The 20,698-nt window shown below is 47.0% G+C and overlaps 1 protein-coding gene across 11 annotated transcripts in view; it reads left to right on the forward strand.

Moving 5' to 3' along the window:
* Positions 1 to 20,698, forward strand: part of Nav2 (neuron navigator 2) — a 356,301-nt gene that overhangs the window by 99,784 nt on the left and 235,819 nt on the right. For all 11 annotated transcript variants that reach the window (XM_027410497.2, XM_027410500.2, XM_035442487.1 and 8 more), the window contains exon 2: positions 17,141 to 17,258. In XM_027410497.2, coding sequence (XP_027266298.1) covers positions 17,141 to 17,258 — 118 coding nt within the window. The remainder of the gene's footprint in view (positions 1 to 17,140; positions 17,259 to 20,698) is intronic.

Below are 20,698 nucleotides of genomic sequence, written 5' to 3' on the forward strand. Positions count from 1 at the left end.
CTTGACTTCAGATGTCTAACACTATGTAGGCACTACATAAACATCATCTTGGGGTTATATTTGTTAACTCCTGAGTTCCAGACTCATTGCCCCATGGAATGGATTTCTTTTGAGGTAGGGTGTTAAAAATAGACTTCACAAGGAGAAGGCTACTAATGTGTTTTGAGCCTTGACAAACACAACCAGTGTGCATCAGTGGGGATTTCCATCCCCTGCTGAGCCTGGATAGGCACAACCTTTCTTAGATAGTTTCTTCTAGAACGTTCTCTCTGAGATCTTGGCTATCAGAATGAGCCCAGCTGACTTCTGTAACTCCCTTGTGATGTCATGGACCAAACTAGAAGACTTAGCCTGTGGTGCTCATGCTGATCTGTGCTGGCACCAGTGGCCTTATCTATTCCATGGGACACACACAGGCTCCCACTCTGTCTTCCAAAATGGCTAGGGTTGGATTGTGTGAGTCCTGTAGACAGGAGGCAGACACAGTTTTGTTTCAAGGACTCCATTATTCTTCCTGAGATGACGCCATCGGGGCTTGCATCCAGAACTCTAGAATAAATAAGTAAGCTTGTGCAAACCGTCCTTTTGTGTCCAGGGCTGCACTTTCCACTGGGTAGGGGATAGCCCTTCTTCCTGGTAAAAGCCTATTGGAAAACACAAAACACAGCAACATGGGATGCCCCCTACCCCCTAGGCCTGGGAGCTCTGACATATGGGCTGGAGAATGGCCCAGGGCACAAGGCACACAATGGTCACTTCCACAGAAGTCAAGTCTCTTAGCTGTGGAGTTGCTGAGAAAGGAATGAGGCTCCCATGTGGGGAAGGAGAGCGGAATGTGTTCCTAGAGTAGGGCAGTGCCAGCCACTGCTGGGAACTGCCTGCTGTCCAGAATTTTTAAAGTTACTTCCACACAATTTTCCCACCCACAGCACAGAAGCATGTCTGTCAGGCTGGCCTTTGTTCTTTCTGACAAGCGACAGGTGGTTCTCGGACCCCTCAGGACAGCATTAGACTTTCTGGAGTCTGGCAGTGCCTTCCTGAGTGACATCCCAGCCCTTCACTAACCGCCTGCCAGGGGCCATGCTTGGGTGTTGACTTCCAGTGCTGTCGGTACCTGTGCCTCGGAGGAGGAGGAGTTGGAAGGGTGTGTGTGACTTACCTGGCCTAAGTGTATGAAGAGGCTGAAGCCAAGACTTGACTCCAGGTTTCGCGTCACACTCCACAAGTAGAATTCCCTGCATGTCACTCACACATGCTTGAGAGTTTGTGAATTACAGAATAACTTCATCATACAATGCTGGCTCTCCTCAGCAAATGCTTTGGGGTTGAAACATCTATACTTGAGCATCTCAAAGTCAATGCTTCATGAATTGCTATTAATGGTCTTGAGTAAAATGATAGGAATTTGTAAGTATATACACACATATAGATATAATGGATATGATTCCTGGGCTCTAAGTAATCTAGCTCCCACTTTTTCTGGGTGGGACCCTACTGGCTTGCCTTTGCCCTGTGCCCTGGCACCTCTCTGGACTTGCTTTACCTGCAGTTATCTGGATGCATCAACCTTCCCTTAAACCACCAACCACTACTCAGGGTTTTGGGTGGGAAACATGGTTTAGACTGGCTGTTGGAAATTTTAATCAGCCCTGAACACTTGCCTTGTGTCTGTGTGACCCTTAGAAAAAGTTACAGGTCTGGAGAAATGGCTCAGCATGTAAGGTCACCAGCTGCTCTTCAGGAGGACCTGGGTTTGATTCCCCAGTACCCACATGCTAGCACCCCCCACACACTCCAGTTTTAGGGGATCTGAAGCACTTTTCTGGCTTCCACACCAAGCACACACATGGTCACAGACACATATTCAAACATGAGATAATTTAAAAATTAACTAAAAAAAGTTAACAACAGCAAAAACCCTTTTTACAAGACAAAAACCACTCCTGGCAGGCTTTCAAGATCGATTGTATAGATACACCCTCCCTCCTAGTGCTAAGGCCCATATTGAGCTGGAAATGTAAATGCTGCTTGAGGAGAGTGACTCATTCTCTTCAATGAGAGAACTCTGGGCCTCTTCAGTCCTGAAGAAAGGGAACAAGGATCAGGTGAGTTTTGGTCACCCAAGACAAGCAGGGGTAGAGCCAAGGTTGAGGAGATGAGGAGCACCTGAGTAGGCCACTTGGGTGGCAGTGGCTGGCAGTGGGTGCCTCAGTAGGCAGCAGTCAGTACAGGAGGAGGGGATGGAGATTTGGGAAGCAGCAGCCAGGAGCTGCAGAGGGTGGCTGCAAGCTCACCATGCACCCAGTGGGTCACAGGACCCGAATAACCTAACCACAGTGTTGGCTTGTTCTTTTTTGTCCCTTTATGCACTGGGAAGCAGAGCTTGGCATCTCTCTTTTTATTACTAAATCTTCTGGTTACCCCAGAAACCCTAGGGAAGATACACAGATTTTATGGAAGATTTTCCAGGAGAGACTATATTGGACAGGACTTGATTGGTGGGGTACCCTCCATTTTGCCCCACCCACACAGCCTCCTCGTTCTGCTGACGGTCCCAAATCCCACCTGCCTGCCTGAATTCTCATGCAAATCTTTTTCTTGTAGTTTCTACTCTCTTGTATTTGCATATTCATGTTCTCCCATCCATCTACAAAACAAATCTCCCCCTTGGGGTGGAAGGAGGAAAACAGTAGTTCATCCTTCTTTTCCTGTCCCACCTGTGTTCACTCCATGATGGTCCACACTTGGCTTTCAAGGAAAACGCCTGGCAGGCAGCCCTTGCCGGGTTCCCTCGGGGTGACTCCTCCCACCCAGCCAGGAGAGCAGCAGCTGCGGTTTACCCAAGGCGCTTCAGAAACAGTAAGTTGTAGTGAAATAATTAGGTAACGATGAGTTCTGAGTATTCATTACCACTTTAAAATGTAATTTAATTGTAAGCGTTCATGATTGGAGCATGTCTAAGTGAGCCAGTTCCCAAAGTTCTCAGAAAAATTTTACAGTCACCTCCCTCTATCACAGCTCTTTTTTAAAACTGTGCTTTTGACATCAGGCGGCTCCTACACGCATGAAAAGTGACTCTCAGCAGCGCTTGCCTTCCGGGCACCTCTCCCGCGACTGGCTTAAGGTACATTAAGGTACATGAAATAACTAGTTTTCATGGGAGGGCAACAGTCTTCTACCTCACGCATTCATCCAAATCCCCATTCCATTGATGTCTTTTTTCCACAATCCGATATACCTGAGCTTTCCCCAGTGTTCCTCTACACCTTCTCTGTACATCCGTTCCCCTCTCACCCTCCCCCCCATAAGTGGACTATGGACTTCCCTGTGGATTCCGTGGTGCACTGGTATTTCAGATGGAGATTTGCTTTTCTGTAGCCAGGCTCTCAGCTGCTGGCCATGGGAAGGAAGTAAAAAGTTCTGTCAGGAGTTGAAAGTGAGCTACTGATGGCTTTCCAGCAAGGAATGTGAGCAGGGTTTTACTCTGCAGAGTATGCATTTGCCGGAACCGGGGCTAGAGAAGGCTCCAAGGGCAGGACCGCCCCCGCCCCTGCTCTCGCCCCCGCCCCCGGACTGCAGGCTTGTTTACAGGATATGCTGGGATTTTAGAGAAGGAAGAGAAAAGCTGGCAGGATTGCTCTGTAAGTGCATTTCCCCCCGTGCCTGGGTGAGGAAGGTGTTCCAGCCGAGAACATCTGCTGGGGACAGGGACATGTGTAAGGGAACAGTCGACATTTTTGGGCTGGACAACTGGGCTGGCAATTGAGAAGAGGGACAAGTAGTTAAAGGTCCCAGTTCTGTGTTAGGCACTGTAAAGTAGATGAAGCAGTCCATGCCGTGGGTAATTTAAGACTATTATCCCACTATACAGATGGGGAAGTTGAGGTTCATGGAGTTGTGATTCACCTAAGATCACAAAGCCTCATCATCAAGCCTTACAGTTCAAAAAAAGATGTTATAACTTAAACTGGAGGGGCTAGAGGGGCCTCTCAGTGGTTAAGAGTGCTTACAGAGGACCCAGGTTTTGTTTCCAGAATCCATGGCTAACTCCAGTTCCAAGGGATCGAATGCATTTTTCTGACCGGGTACTGCACACGTGGTGCACATACAGACATGCAGGTAAAATGTTTTTGCATGTAACTTGTTGTAAATTTTTTTTTTCAAAATAAATAACTTAAAATGGTGCTTCCTGGGAAGGAGCTGACCCAACATTACCCTTCAGAATTACTCCAAAATGGGGCCCTGGAGCAGGAGAGCAGGCCTTCAGATCCAAGGAGTGGCTTCCCAGAGAAAGATGACCACCATGTATAGCATGACAGGGACCCTGAAGGAAGAAATGAACTCTTCAGTGCCTGGAATATCAAGAGAGACAATAGCATCATGACCATAGGCAGCTGTCATGTGACCTTATGTGAAAAAAAGAGAGCTTTCCCCTCACATCCACAGAACAAAGAGGGATTCTGCTGTTACAGGTTTTCAGTGTGGGGGCGGGGAGGGGGGAGTTATAACACATGATTTAGCTTGGTCTGGCCTAGGTGCCGGGGAACACCAAAGCAGACATTAGGTAGAACCCTAAATGTACTTTGCAACTACAAGGAGGAAGGCCTGCAAAGCCCTGACATAGCAAGCATGCTTTCTAAAATTATTTTAAAAAATTTATGTGTGTGAATGTTTTATCTGCATGCATGTATGTGCTGAGAGCCCATGAAGGCCAGAAGAGGCTGCTGAGTCCCCTGGAACTCGAGCTAAGCCTGGGTGGTTGTGAGCTGCCATGTGGGTGCTGGGAATCAAACCTGGGTCCTCTGCAAGAGCAACAAGTGTTCTGAACCACTGAGCCATCTCTGTAGAAAAAAAATGGACCGAGCCTAGCAGTAGTGGTAGCCTGGTGGGCTTGGGGTTTATCTTTCCCCCCTACCCCTGTTGGCCTCTCCCACATGTATCTTACAGGTACTTCCAAGGAAAGGGGCATATTCTTCCTGGAAGCCTATTTTACCTAGAATTCAGTCCAAGTCAGTGTATAAAGTTTAAGGCCATATGTAGGGGTTCAAGTGTGCCTGTGGCTGAAAGCTTCACTAGGGCAAAGTAGCAGTCTGCACCTTCTGTCCTGATTACTGAAGTCCCAGAAGCCAGTTTTAGCTGACCCAGCTGGAGTCCACCAGTGTCCTATTGTTCCTCATATCTCCTTTCAAGGGTGTCATCGGTCAGTTCCCAGAGCTAACCTCCTGCCTAACAAGTCTGGGACCAGACAGGGAGGTCTGGGTTCTCACCACCCTTGGGTGTAGCTGCCCTGCCAGATGGGTCCATTGATGTTTGTTGGTAAAGGGAGGAGTATGCTGCCCTCACCACCTGCTGGGAGGACTTGATCCCACCCTTCACATCACAATAACAATAGGTAGAACCTTCTGTTTGGTGCTGACACTGGCTCTCTTGGAGCCACTGGAATTTGTTGTTCACATCTGCATCCTAAGGTTGATGAGGTACATGATGTTATTCAGAAGAGTCCAGTAAGAATTTCAGCATCCATCCTTACGTGTCTTTCTTTGCGCTTCCCAGGAGGCCCTTAGGAGATGCGGAGACTTCCTGGGTCAACCAGAGTTCTACTTGCTATTGGCTGTGTGAGCCTGGAGTGATCGTGACCTTTCAGAACCTGTTTTTTGTTGTTGGTCGTTTTTTCAGGTTTTATATTGGGTACTTTTCTCATGGCTGTGACCAAGCACCTGAGAGAAGCAGCTTCAGAGAGAGAGAGAGGGAGTATTTGGGCTCACATTTGAGGGTTCAGCTCACTGAGGCAGGAGCAGGAGGCAGTTGGACACACTGTATCCACAGTCAGGAAACAAAGTAACCCATGCCATCCTCAGCTCACAGATCTCATTATTATTCAGTCCAAGACCCCAGCCCATGGAACAATAGAACCCATGTTCAGAGGGTCTTCCCTCTTCATCTAAACCACACATGCACATGCACACGCACACGTACGTTCTCATGGTGATCCCAACCCCAGTCAAGCTGATGAAGATTGACCATGATGAGACACATGGGCATTTATTTAGTCAATATCAATTTAGTGAGCTCCTGCCCTGTGCCAGAAGTGTTTTAGATATTTGGAAAGCACGGACTAGGAAGACTTCCTGCCTATTGCTGCTGCTGCAGTGGGGTAGGTTGCGGACGAGACCGCAGTCGTGACTGGCACACAGCAGGCCTTGTGTAGAGGCGTGTGTCCCTAGCACATGGTTGGCAGTGCTCAGGTGAGTGAGTGAGCACGTCCATGTGCTGTGGGAGAGCAGAGTGTAGGACATTGTGTGTGGATTAACTGGGGCGTGAAGGTTGCAGACTCCTACATGCTCGCTCGTCCTTAAGATGTGGCCAGTCCCTCCCAACACCTTTAGTAGCCTGGCTTTTCTTTCTTTCTTTCATTCCAAAGGCAGGGTTTCAAAACTCCTGGAGTTGCTGTGCACACCCACCTTCATCTTGTTCATGTTCCCAACATACAATGCTGGCATTGTATGGCTCTGGGCTGTTCCCAGGCCCAGCCCCAGCCCCAGCATTCTCATCACAGGGTCCCAAGTCAGCCTGGCCCCACAGACTGGAAGAACAAGGGGGACTTTACCCCTGACCACAGGCATGCACACAAAGGTACCATGTGTTTTATTGGCATATTTATTTTGTTCTCCTAATATTGTTGTGAAATTATATTTTCTTGATTCCTTGGTGACATGGGAAGGTGTCAGTGTCCCTGTGCAGGTAGGTCTGTCAGTACCCAGTGACAAGTGTCCACCCCCTTTCCCAGGGATGGGTGGCGCTGTGATGGCTATTGTGTAACCATCCCCTCTCGAAGCTTTTCCCTATGTGACTTGTGGATTCAATATGAGTCCCTCACAAATGGTGCAGTGCCTTTAGGCCCCGCGGCCACCACTGCCTGCTGTCTTCTGTGATGGGAAAATCTTTGACTTCTGTACTCGTAGTTTTTCTCATCGGTACAACTAAACAACCAACAAAAAGACACTTGAAAGGAGGGTCTTTGGACCTGTGTCTTAATGGGAAATCATGATGGTGGGAGTGCGAGTGGTTGGTCACATTGTACCCACAGCCAGGGAGCAGAAGAAGACAGATTCGGGTGCTTAGTTTGCTTTCTCCTTCCCCCTTTTCATTCAGTCCAAAAATCCAGTCTGCAGGATGGTGTTGCCCATATTTAAGGTGAATCTTTCTTCCTTAGTTAATTCCCTCTGGAAAGACCTTCACAGGCATCTACTAGGTAACACTGAATCAGTTGAGTTGACAATAAAGGTTCATTGTCACAAGCTCTTAGTATGTCAGTTTGGGAGAAATGATACCTTCCTCAAATGCAAGATGAGAACAAAGGAATACCTTGCTTGCCAAGTGTCCATATGGTGTGTCATCCACTTCCTTCCTAGTCATTATGCTCACAGAGAGGAGCATAGTCAGTCTATATTAGGAAACAGGAGCCAATAAATGTTCTCAGGACCTCACAGTAACCCAAATAAGGAGTCGACCCATTTTACTGGTGAGAAAACTGAGGCTCAGTTAGCTTAATTAATTACCTTATGGAGGATCACCCTGCTAGGAATTTATTGAGGCATGTTTGAAACCTGGTGCCTGACTCTAGAAGACATTTTCATTTCAATAGCTTGCATTCGGGAGTCAGAGCAGCACCCCACACTGGTTAGGGGTTCAGGAAGTGTTTGCTCAGTGCACCAAGGCACAAGTGCAGCTCTGCGGGACAGACTAAAGTCGACATTATCGGACAGCCATGCCACTCCAGTGCTTCGTTCTAAGTGTTCACATACAGATCCCTTGGGAAGTAAGGCATTCATGGTGGTGTGTGTTGGGGAGAAGGGAGGGAACCAGTGGGTGTTCCCCTATACCTGCTGCCTTCTGAGTCCACACAGGGATCCATAGCCATGCTGCTTGCTGGCTGTATTCAAAGTACATTCCAGGAACAGAGACTGGCAGTAGGATATACCTGTGCTAAGGTCAGGGGTGAGGGGTACAGAGGACCCAGTCACATCTTAGTCTTCTGCAGCCCAGCTTTATGGTGGGGTCCCCTGGTGAGAGGAGCTAAGCCTTTCTAACTTGAAATCAGCACAGAGGTCTCCCCACCTACGTGTTTTCCTTGAGGCTAAGTCATGTCAAGACATTGAACAATTCCTCCTCTTTATTTATTTATTTATTTATTTATTTTGGAAATAGGCTACCATATAGCCCAGGCTAGCCTCAAATTGTCTCCCTGCTTTTGCTTCCCCACTTCTGGGGTGCTAGGCTTCTACCTACTAATACCTACTAGTACTATCAGCACTACCAGGCTGCTAGTGATTGCTAGTGATGCATGGTATTCAAAGACTATCAGTCTTTAAAGGAGAGTCCATCTGACTTAGAGGGTCCTAGGGGCATCCCTGCGTATATCATCACAACTGCCTTGTGTTCAGAGTGATGCCCCTGGGTGGCCAAGTAAAGGGGAAGCTGTGGTAACTAAAAGCACGCTCTGTTAACAATTCTCAATGTAACCTCTTTGGAAAGATTGCCGATTGAATAGCTAAAATATGTGAGGCTCTGAAAAGAGTGGCCTTTTTCTGCCACCAGAAATGACATTTCCTCTACATCTCAGTGTCTAACTTGACTATTCACTTAGTGCTATGTGCCAGACACTGACACTGTGTTAGCTGGTTACATATGTGATCTCATCTTGTGTCTAAAGCACCTGTGTGGCAGCTGCACCCTGAGGGACACAGAGGCCCACAGGGGACAATCCACCAAAGGACCCACAACTGGGAAGGCTTAAATGTAGCTCAACCTAGTCCACATACACCTGAGGCTGAAAATGTGCCCTTTGAGAGCCTAGAGTGATGTGACACTCCCTGAGATGGGCATCAGGGTGCTTTGAGGTCCTTGGGCAGAAGTGAGCAATAATAAACACCCTAGGAGCAGAGCTGGTGTTCTGATCCATATCCACTGTGATGCTGTGCAGCCCCCCAAATAGAAGATTTTGCTTGTCTGTGCTCAGCCTCTCTTTGCCAGGCAATGCAGAAATGCATGTGTTATTGTTATCCTGGGTAACGTGCATTTTTATCTCTTCTAAGCTGGCATCCTCCAAGGAAGCACTGACCTTGCTGTAGTCAAAATCAGTGAGGACACCCATCAGCTGCCATGGCATCGTTTTTTGTAGCACTGCGTAATCAGAGCTAAGACATTTGACTGCACAGTGCTCAGGCAAAGGAAGGATGTTATCTGGATGGCATGACCAAAGTCTTGACTCAAAGCCAGACAGTAGCATCTCCTTTACAAGGAGCACACGGGAAGCAGCTGCAGATGCCAGATAATGGCTTTATCTGGTCACCAATCTCAATGTTGGTATTTCCTTCCAAGGCACCTCTTACCCTAGTTCCCCAAGAATGACTCTCTTGGTACCCTGCCTTCTGTCTGAAGCCCCAGCCTGTATTTCTAGCCTGCTTTCTGTGCCTCCATTCTAGCTCTGGTGTAGCCCCCGCGCCCCCCCCCCCGTGGGATTCCACATTACAGAATGGCCTCCCCTCATTTGAGAGCTAATTGCAGTCAAAACTTGGAGACATTATTGTGTCCCCTCCCCCTGTTCAGTACAGTGTCAGTGTCGTCTGGTAATCAGATCCTTTACTTCCACCGATTGTCAAAAACCTCTCCATTGGGTTTCAACTCCAATGACAGAGGCTGATGTGGAGCAAGAGGCAAGTGAACTTGGCACTCTGGAATCCTGCCAGGGTCTGTAAAAAGCCTTCATTTGCTGCCTGGGACTTCCTTCCCCTACCACCTATTTACTTTGACAGCAGCTTCTCTAGGAAAATCACCTGTGCACACAGAGGGGTTGGGGAAAGTGGTGGTCAGAGTCATGGTGGAGCACCATTTACACCAGTGTGAGACTGTCCTGGGACCCTTTTACTTTGGACTGGTTTGGTGATTTGAAATCCAACTGGGGATGATGATTTTTCTCACTCTTTCCCACTAAAATTGTGCTATGTTGAAAACACAGCCCCCCCCCACACACACACACTTGGAGCCAAACAAGGATCACTGAGGGTCAACATATAGCAGCAGTGGCCTCCAAGCCCCCATAATTTGGGAGAATAAGAGCCTTGGAGATATGCTTTGGCTATCCAAGCGTCAGGCTCTCACCCTGGCTTGAAAACTTCCAAACGTTTTAAAGTACTGTTGCACAATTGCTGAAGCAGGGATGACTAGTTAGGAGCTCTGCTACTGTGACTAACCACTATTACCAAAAGCAAGTTGGAGAGGTAAGAGAGAAACCTGGAGGCAGGAACTAAGCCTTCGAGGAGTACTGCAATCCTTACTGGCTTGCTCCCCATGGCTTGTTCAACCTGCTTTCTTATAGAAACCAGGACCACCAGCCCAAGGTGCCCCCATCCACAATCTGGCCCTCCCACATCAGTCACCAATAAAGAAAATGCTCTACAAGCTTGCCTGCCTACAGCCAGATCTTACAGAGACATTTTCCAATCGAGGTTCCCTCCTCTCAGATGACTCTAGCTGTATCAAGTTGACATAATAGTACAGTGAGCCTTGGAAGCCTGTGTAACTTGTGAGATTGACTGACACATCAAGCAAAGGAGATGGGGCTGAGTTTATGGCCACAATTAGCATGGCCTATGGCAGCTGACTTTAAAAATGAAACTGAGCAGTTCATGCCTTCCAAAGTCATGAGCTAGGAATGGGAGAGGAAGGGAAATTCCAAAATATCAAGGATTCATGTTAGATTGCCCCGATGATTGTTGAGTGGCATAGCTAATTTTTCTGCTCTGTTAGTCAAGGTTCTCCAGAGGAACAGAACTGATAGAATAAATAAAGGAGAACCCCACACCGTGGGACCTGGACCCCGGATTACGCACAAGCCACACCCAAAACAACTGTTTTCACTGAGATCCTTTATTAAGCGGGGAAGAAAAGTTAGAGACTGCTTTCTGACTTAGGCAGAAAACAGCAGCAAATGACCTTGTAGGTGTCTTTTTAGGAAGGGGGGAAAAATGGGTGGTGGTGGTGTTAGAATGGGCTAGGATGCAGTGGTGAAGGGGAAGGGGTATTTGTCCCAGAGGGACAAAGGACTGCCTCGGGACAGAGAGAAGACAGATGTGGCACATAGGCAAATGATGGTTTGTAAAGGTAAAGGGGGAAACGGAGTATTAGGACATGTTAATTAGGTGAGCCATTGTTGGGCGGCTTTTGATTGCTGGACTTTAATACATGGGTTGCTGGACTTTGGTAATTAGCCTCAGGAGGAGGAAGTGACCAAATAAGGGTATAGACCGTGGTGGCTAGGTTTAGGAGTATAATGGTTTTTAGCAAGACAGAGGGAATGGGTGAGAAGGGCAAGGCCTGCCAGAGCCACATGCTGGAGTAAGCTAGTGTACCTAGTGTACTTTTAATTAATCTATCCTATGTATATATGTATGTATGTATGTATCATGTATCATCTATACATACATACATACATAGCATACATACATGGGATTTATTAGATAGAGTAACTTACAGGATATGGTTCAATCCCATCCTCTGGAAGAGCAGCCAGTGCTCTTAATCTCTGAGCCATCTTTCCAGCCCCCTTACCTCTTTTTAATTTATAAAGAAATTCTGGTTTGAAGACTCACCAAGAGCCCGTATCCTTAGTTGTCATGGATAATCATTTCCCCAAGACCTGCTCTTTTTTATTCCACTCAGCTTGACCCAGCAAGCACATAATGGCCTCCTGCTATGAGCCAACTTCTCTGAGAGGCTCTGCCAGACATTCGAAGATGGGCCAGATATGGTGGTTGCCCACATCTGGTGCTGGGAACTTGAGGGTTGGATCAGGAAACTAAGAGTGATTTCATGGAAGGGCAGACCCTGGAGCTGAGCCAGGGAGCCCCCAAGTGGGGCAAGCAGCAGCAGTGTGGAGACAGGAGAGCTGATGAATTTTCCTGGGGTGGATTGTAGCAATTGCTGCTGAGTGCTTGCTCCGTGCTGGCGTGTCAGCACACTTGCTCTCGGGTGCACAGACTGGCAGGCTATTAGGAAGAGTCAGAGGCAAATATTTGAGGTTTTATGGGCCAAAGATCTCTGTCACAACTGTTCAGCATTGGCTTTAGAGGCATGAAAGCAGCCAGAGACCACAAAAGGATGTGGCTGTGTCCCATGAACTTTACTAACAGAAACAGGTGCCCAGCTGGCATTGGTCCGGGCCATGACTTGCCAGTACCACCTTATATTTGATACAGTCCCCATTTTATGGGTGATGAAGCTGACTGTGGTGATTTGAATGAGAATGGCCCCATAGACTCATATATTTGAATGCTTGGCCCCTAGTTACTGTAAACTTTTGGAAAGGATTAGGAGGTGTGGCCTTGTTGGAGGGGGTGTGCCCCTGGGGACGGGCTTTGGGGTTCCAGAAGTTCACGCCAAGTCACCTTTCTGCCTCTAACCGGTGGGTCAGATGTAAGCTCTCAGCTGTAGCTCCATGCCGTACCTGCCTGCTTGCTGCCCTGACCCCATCATGATAATCATGGACTCACCTTCTGAAATTGTAAGAAAGCCTTCAATTAAATGCTTGCTTCTATAAGTTGCATCGGTCATGGTGTCTATTGGTCACAGCAATAGAAAAGTAATTAGGACACCAAGGAATTAAAGATTATTAGAAACTAACTTGCCCTGGACCAGAGGCAATTTAGTCAGATCCCAGGGATCTGTATTGTGCCTTTCCATATTCACTGCTCTCCCTTCCCCCTTTGAGGGTTGAGGGCATTCTGGGAAGAGTAGGCATATGAAATGTCTTGAGTGATAATGTGGAAAGGTTGCTTTTACGTGCTGGGAAGTGGGGAACCACCTTGAGCAGGCAGCACTGTGAGTCCTGCCAGGGAGGTTAAAGGTCACAGGGGAGCTTCCTGTTTGGTTTTACAGTGTTGAGGATCAAACCCAGGGCTTTACATAGGTAGGCAAGCCCTCTACCATTGAACCATTCCTCTGCCTCAGCCCTGGATTTCGTTTTTTCTTTTTGAGTCAGGAGCTCACTATACAGCTTGTGCTGGTTAGTTTTTGTTGTTGTTGTTTGGTTTGGTTTTTTGTTTGTTTGTTGTTGTTGTTGCTTTGTTTTTGTCAATGTGACACAAGTAATTCCACACAAGTAATTGAGAAAGTGCTTCCATCAGAGTGACCTATAAGCATGTTTGCGGGACATATTCCTGGTTAATGATTGATAGGAGAGGGCCTAGCCCATGGTGTGCAGTGCTACCCCTGGGCAGATGGTCCTGGATGAAATAAGAAAGCAGGCTAAGTAAGCCATATGAGCAAGCCAGTAAGCATCGTCTCCATGGTCTCTGCTTCAGTTTTGCCTCCAGGTTTCTGTCCTGGCTTTCCTGATGATGGACTGTGACCTATAAACTTAAAAAACCCTTGTCTCCCCAAGTTGCTTTTGGTCAGTGTTATCACAGTAACAGACTATGATACTGGCCTTGAACTTGCTGTGTAGCCCAGGATAACCTCAAACCCACAGTTTTGCTAGGAATTCTGGGATTATATGAGCAGCAAGAATTCTTATTTTGGAGTGGAAAGGGTCATTGTTGTTCACTTTTTCCATTCAAAGGTTCTGTGTACCTGATACCTGCATGGCCTCTCTATTGCTCTACCCAGTGTATGCATACATGCATGTGTGCACAGATGTGTATACATTCCTGGAAAGAAAGTGGCTTAATCCTGGCTTCTAGCTAGAATGTATGAACTCACATAAAGGCTTGTCTTTCTAAACAGCATGCCTACTTTGAAGAGTTGGAGCCACCTCGGGAGGGACAGAGTTGGGCCACTTACCAGAGTCCTGACTGAGTTCTGCTTCTCACTCAGCTGAGTCCTGGGGCACATGGCTTTAAATTTCTGTATTTTAAAGTTGTCCCTCCTACATGGCCTATGAGATGCCTCTATATTTTGAGAGATTCTTGTCGTTATTGATCTTATTGGCTGGCAAATGTGCCAGTCAGCTTTCCATCACTGTGACCAAATACCTGAGAAAAGTCACCATAAAAGAAGAAAGGTTTATCTTGGATGTGGTTCAAGCTTTCAGTTATGGTAAATAAATTGAAACTCGGAAAGGTTGGGTGACTTGCTCAATGGATGACTTACTCAATGGCATTCAGATAGCAAGGCAAAAAGCCAGCCTTGGGGCTTGTCTTGTTTTTAAATTTGAATTCTTTCAGTGTAACTAAATAGAGGAAGGAGCGTATAGGGTGTCACTGGGGATGAATGACTAACATAGACTTTATTCAGAGAAGCAATGTTGAAGAATGTATAGGGAAGGCTAGAACAACTCAGTGTGGGCTCTTCTCCTGGCTCTGTTACGTTTGATGACCCTGAATAAAGTATTTTGCCTTTCTACAGTTTTCCCCACTGACAATGGCTACCACAATCGTGTCTATACCACAGAATGTAGACAACATAGAGGATTGGGTGAGTTCACATATGTAGGACAGTTAGGGGAGGCTTCAAGTGTAGCAGACACTGTATTGTCTTAGTTGAGATTTGTTACACTCCAGTTTTGGAATAAGAAGTTGTCTTCAGCTGGGTATTATGGTGCACATCTTTAATCCTAGCACTTGAGAGGCAGAGGCAGGCAGATCTCTGTGAGGTGAAGGCTAGCGTGTTCTACAGAATGAGTTTCAGGACAGCCAGGGCTATGTAGAGAGACCCCATCTAAAACCAAAAATCAGAGCTCACCTCCAAATATGTTGATTGATTCAGTCCTCACCATAGCCAGGCAGCACAGTATGGGCCTCATCACACAGATAAAAAAAAAAAAAAAAAAAAAAAAAAAACCTTATCAGATGGCTTTGATGTCTCCCTGTGGTCAACCAGGTAACCAGCCATCTGTCTGCCCTGGAATGTTGAGGTGTACTGTGCTATTGTACTAACTTGTGGAGCATCACTGAACTAAACAGACCCAGTCTCTTCCTTAGAGCTGCCTTCATAACTGGGACTGGAACCCAGGTCTGTCTCCTTTCCTTTTTGTGTTTTTCTTCATCCTTCCTTCTGAATTTCATTTATTAACTGGTTAAATTTCAGTTTTCCCATTTTAACTGCCACTATGGTATTTTTATTCCTTCAATTTCTTTATTGAATTGAATTATATGAATTATATGAGCCTGGAAATGTAGCTTAATTGGTAGAGTGCTTGCCTAGCATTTATGAAGCCCTGGGTTTGCTCCCAAGAACCATATAACAGCATGTATGGTGATGCACACTTGCTGTCTCACTACTGAGCAGGAGGATTAGAAGTTCAAAGTCATCCTTGTCTGCATAGACAGCCTTGGCTATCTAACACCTAACTCAAAACAAAATAAAAACCAAGAAAGTGAAAGATTTCTTTCTTTACCAGCTCTCTGTCTGGTCTTGGGTAACTTGGCAGTCTGGGGAGGAGTCAAGCATAGATGTAAGAGCTGGTACCCAAGCTGGAGATGCTGCCTAGTACCCCAGTTTTCCCCAGAAGCCTTAGGAACAGCACCTTCAACAAAGTGAGACTTCCTGTAGTCAAGCCTGGGGGGAAGAGGCCAGGACCTGTTGAGGTTCTACTCTGTAAGCCTTTTGAATTCTTGGTTAGGCCTACAGGTGGAGGGAGAAGGCATCAGAAGGCTTGGATGTGAACCTGTGCTTCTGACCAATTGGGAAGGTGTTATCCCTTCTTTTGAGCAGTAGTCTTTTATGTCACTGAGAAAGGTGGGGGACCTACAAGAACCTGTATGTCCATCTCCACCCCACATTTCCATACAAGCTCAGAAATAAGCATAGCTCTCCAAATCATTGGGGAAATGTTTGGGGAATCTAGTCTGACTTTGGATGAGTTTTCTTTGCTTCCCTACCTAGAAGAAAATGTCTTTTTGCTCTGATGAGTCTGTGACGTAGAAGCGCAGGTGTTGAGCTCCCCAAGGGATCTGCTCTCCCATGGGCTGCCTAGCTTTTGCCTTCTGGGCCACTGTGCACATTGATGTACTTAAAGATGCTGTTGAGTGCTCCCCTGAGCATAACAGCCATCCTCCTCTTCCGCAACCTGTGACAACTCACAGGGACCCCACAAGATCAGTTCTATTGCTTGCTGACATCGTCCATAGATGGAGTAGGGAAAAGGGTATCTTTGGACCCTCCACCGAGATTCTAGCTGCTCCTCGTCTTATACCTTCTGGTCAGTTGTATATAATTCTGTCACGATTGCCTGTGGCTCCCTGGCCAAGGGAGGTGCTAAAGTGTATAATCTGTGGAAAGTTAATTGAAGGAGAGATGGCATCTTTCCAGCTATGGGGAGATGGTCATCATCCTGAGATAAGCCTTATCACAGTTGTGACTGCTTTGAGGTCACAGTGTTCTGTAAGTAAGCCCAACAAATTCTGGTTCTCCAAGTTAGACATTGGTACACTCATACTTTTGTAGCTGATCCTTTATAAGGTTTGACATTTATCCCTCCAGGGAATAAAGTCCCACAGCAGGTATTGGAATTGGCTGGGTTTTATTTGTAGAATCCTGACATGGCGGCTGGCTTTTAATTAGCCCAGTTAAATCTTCAATGATGGTGAGGCCATAGTTAGTTCCACTTAAGTGTGTGTGGTAGCAGGACTCTGTCTTTCCTTCTTGGCTGCTTTACAAGGGAGCCAGGCTCCTGAGAACTCTGCTCACTTAATAGTCCTCCTTGCCCTAAAATGGCCCATTCAAAGATGCCCATTGGGTGGTAACCTACCCATACGTTTTCTCCATAAAGTGAAATAGATGAGAAGGGGTGGAAGCAGCCCCACTTGCCTTCAGAGTTGCAGTGTCTCAAAGCTGTATGGAGCAAACTGTTAGTTCCTTGTCCCCTGGCCTATTCAGGTCTCTGCATGTTTTGACGCTCTCTTAAGCTTTTCCCGGGGCCCTGACACAGCTTTCTCAATAGACAGGACTGTTGTAGCTAGCTGAATACCTCCTCAGGACAATGCATTGAATGTTAATGGCTCTGGCGGCTCTGGAGTTCCCTAGCTCCACAGTGCGAGCAGGACAGTGACTGTGGCACCCAAGCATGGGTCCCAGAAGTTGCCTCTGACTCTGCAGTATGCCCTGCCCAGATTCCTGAAGTTGCCTGTGTGCTTTTTTGTAGATATACACCGATTGGGCCAATCATTACCTCGCTAAATCTGGCCACAAACGCCTCATCAAGGACCTCCAGCAAGATGTGACCGATGGCGTGCTCCTGGCCCAGATCATCCAGGTTGTAGGTAAGTTCATATTTCCCTTTGTAGGCTAGTGGGTTACAGCAAAGCCAGTCCAGAAAGGTCCAGTGGGCTGAGGAAATGGGAACCCTGACATGTTTGCCCCGCATGCTGACCATTCCCTTGATTTTCTTTTGATTCTAATTGTGTGGAACCTGGCTTGCTGTTTCTGTTCAAACTCAGCAGGGCTGAGGGTATATATAGCTCACTTGGTAGAATGTTCAACTGGCATTCGAGCCCCAGGTTCCATCCCTAGCACTGCATAAACCCAGTGTGGTGATGCATGCTAGTATGCCAGTCTGATGAGCACATAGAGGCAGGATCAGACTTTCGAGGCCATACTTGGCTATATAGTAAATTTGAGGCCAGCCTGTGATTTCCAAAGAAGAAAAATCACACAGAATCAATCGCCTTGATTTTCACAGGGAAAAGCATGCCCGGGGTCAGAGGGGAGAAGCTGGGGCCTGTGAAAGGGGCACACTGCCTGCTTTTTGCCTCCTGTCTGACACTCTTTCCTCAACTCACACATTCCTTTTTGGAAAACTTTGGGCACATTTCAGAAAGCAAAAGAAAATGCAGGGCTGTTTAATCCTGCAACCCTAATTGGGGCTGAGAAATCAAAGACTAAAGCTCAAGAGATGGTTGGTGGTTTCTGGTTTTAATACCAGTGCAAAGGAGCTTGAACAATGGAATGTTCTTGGACCTGAGCTGGGAGGGGCAGGCATATCAGTGGGTGGGTGCTGGCCATGGCACTGCCTTGGGTCTGCATCCCTGCCTGAGTTGGAGCTGTGGCAGTCTGTTAGTGGGCATTATCTGGTTGATGGTCACTATCATCAGCTGTGGCAAGCCACTCGTGCCAGGGGAGAAGGTACAGGGAAAGGATGGAGCGCCAGTGCTTCTGGCTATTGTGAAAAAGCTGCTTTCCCTTGAGCTGTAAGAAATAAGTGGGTTTCAGGGTTGAAGCTGTGCTAAAGTTCTGCAGGGAGATCCATAGAAACACAGGCAGTGGGCCTAGGCTGAAAGTGGAGGCTGCCACTGACAGAGAAAGAGGGTCCCCTATGCCTTAGCATTAATTTCTGAGTTTGGCTTCTCCCCCTCCTCAAAGTCCCTGGACTACTTTTCTCTTGCTGTTTATAGCCAATCCTTACAAAGGCAGCCATTAAAACAACTTGTGTTAGCTGGAGGTGGTGGTTCACGCCTTTAATCCCACTGCTCAGGAAGCAGAGGCAGGTGGATCTGTGAGTTTGAGTTTGGTCTACAGTGAGTTTCAGGACAACCAGGGCTACACAGAGAAACCCTGTCTTGAAAAAAAAAATCAACCAATCAAACAAACAAACAAAAACCCACATCTTGATTGTCTCACAGCTTCCAGGCATCACCTAGGTCAGGCTGTGGTCACAGTATGTTCAGGGCCACATCCTCACATAGGGACTCGCTGGAAAAGGGTTGGCTTTTCATGCTTACTTGAATTATTGACAGAACTCATTTTCTTGTGACTGGAGGACTCTGGGTCCTGGCTTCTTGCTGACTACCAGCTGGACGATCACCATCACCTCCTAGCAGCTGTTCTTTAACTTCTTGCCACACTGGAATCTCATTCCTTCAGTGTCAGCAAGGGAGCCAGTCTCTGGAGCAATTGTCCCTGTGGGATGGACTCTCTTCCATAATGTTGGAGTTACAGGTCCTGCTCACACTCCGGGAGAGGACTGTAGTAAGTGTAGATACCACTGCATGCATCTTGGGAGGACTCCTAAACTGTGTTGCACTATTCTCTTCCAGTCCCTCCTCTTCCTCCTGCTCTCCCTTATTGCACACACCACATTCTTTAGGACACTTTTCTCTTGTAGACTCCTCTGTCTCTGGGAAGTAGGTAATAGATTTCCCATTTTACTGATGGGGAAATGGAGGCTCGGTGAGGCTGAGGAGTTCGTGGGAGACTGTTTACCTGGTACAGTCACTGCCTTCACTTAGTTCCATGATCATTTATTGAGCACTTCAATGCCTCCCTGGGGATGGAGATGGATGTCCAAGGCTCACATCATTGAGGGCTCTGGTACCACCTTGCCTGCATCTTTGTTGAAGTAGCCTGTATCTGATCTGGGGTTTGAGGTTAGCTGCCACCTGGTCTCCTTTAACATATCTAGGGGTGGTGGTGCTGTGTGATTCTACTGGGAGCCCTCCCACTTTTCAGCTGTCAGCAAGAGAGAAAATGGAGACAGAACAATACTTGGGGGAAGGTGTTGTCTTTCTCTGCCTTAGTCCTTGGCTCACAGCTGTGGGACCTCACTGTACTTCTATTGCCTCTGTTCCTGCCCCCCCCCCCGTTGTTTTGGTGTATATATACACTTGCTAGCATTGGGAGTGTAAGTGTGTGCATGGGGTAGGTAAATTGTGTATGTACATGTGCATTTGTGGAGGCTAGAGGTCGATGTAGGGTACCTTATTTAATCACTCTCCACCTTTATTCACTCTCCTTGATTTATTTTATTAGTTTTACGTGTGTGTGTGTGTGTGTGTGTGTGTGTGTGTGTGTGTGTGTGTGTATTTACACATGTAAGTGCATGCTCACTGAGGCCAGAAGAGGGCACTGGAGTTACAAGCAGTTATAAGCCAGCTGCCATGATTCTGGGATTCAAAGTCAGGTCTTCTGTAAGAGCAGCAAGTATTCTTAACCACAGAGACATCTCTCCTGCCCTTTCCACCTCTGGTTTGTTGTTTTTGTGGGTGTTTTGTTTATTTGTTTTGTTGTTGAGACAGGGGCATTAATTCAGCTAGACTGGCTGGCCAATGAACTTCAGGGACCCACCTCTCTTTGCCTCTCCAGAGCTGGGGATGTAGGCATATACCACTATGCCTAGCTTTTTATGTGGGTTCTGGGGATCTGGACTCTGGTTCTCATGTTTGCCCAGCAGGCATTTCACTGACTGAACCATCTCCCTAACTATTTCTCTGACTTGAAGGTGGGTCAGCCATCTTTGTTTTCTGTTCTTTGTGGATATTTCATGAAATGCAAGTTAGAGATCAAATAAGAAATATGTGAAATTGATGTGTTCTGGAATAGCACTCTGTAGCAGCTGTCTAGAACAGTAGGCTGAGGAAAGATGATGTCCAGTGCCAGAGTTGATTAGTCATGCCTACCACAGACTGAAAACAAGCTTATGGTAGGATGCGTACTGACAGTTCGCTAAACGTGGCTCCGAAGGTGAGCAATCGTTTTTATCATTGCTCAGGAGCATCAGATGCTTCCCTGGGTCTATTCAGATGAACTGCTCATTTGGAACTAAACTGTTGACCTGTGGTTCTGGAGGCTCAGGTTAGTTAGTACCTACGTAGTTTCTCATATCCAAAGGCTTGGGTTTGCATGTGTTTTGGATTTCAGATTTTTGGACTCAGATATATTTCTGTGTACATGCGATATGTCGGGAATGTTTTAAGTCTAAGCAAAA

This window comes from Cricetulus griseus, chromosome 3 (assembly GCF_003668045.3).
Source record: "Cricetulus griseus strain 17A/GY chromosome 3, alternate assembly CriGri-PICRH-1.0, whole genome shotgun sequence".
In the NCBI taxonomy this organism is placed as follows: Eukaryota; Metazoa; Chordata; class Mammalia; order Rodentia; family Cricetidae; genus Cricetulus; species Cricetulus griseus.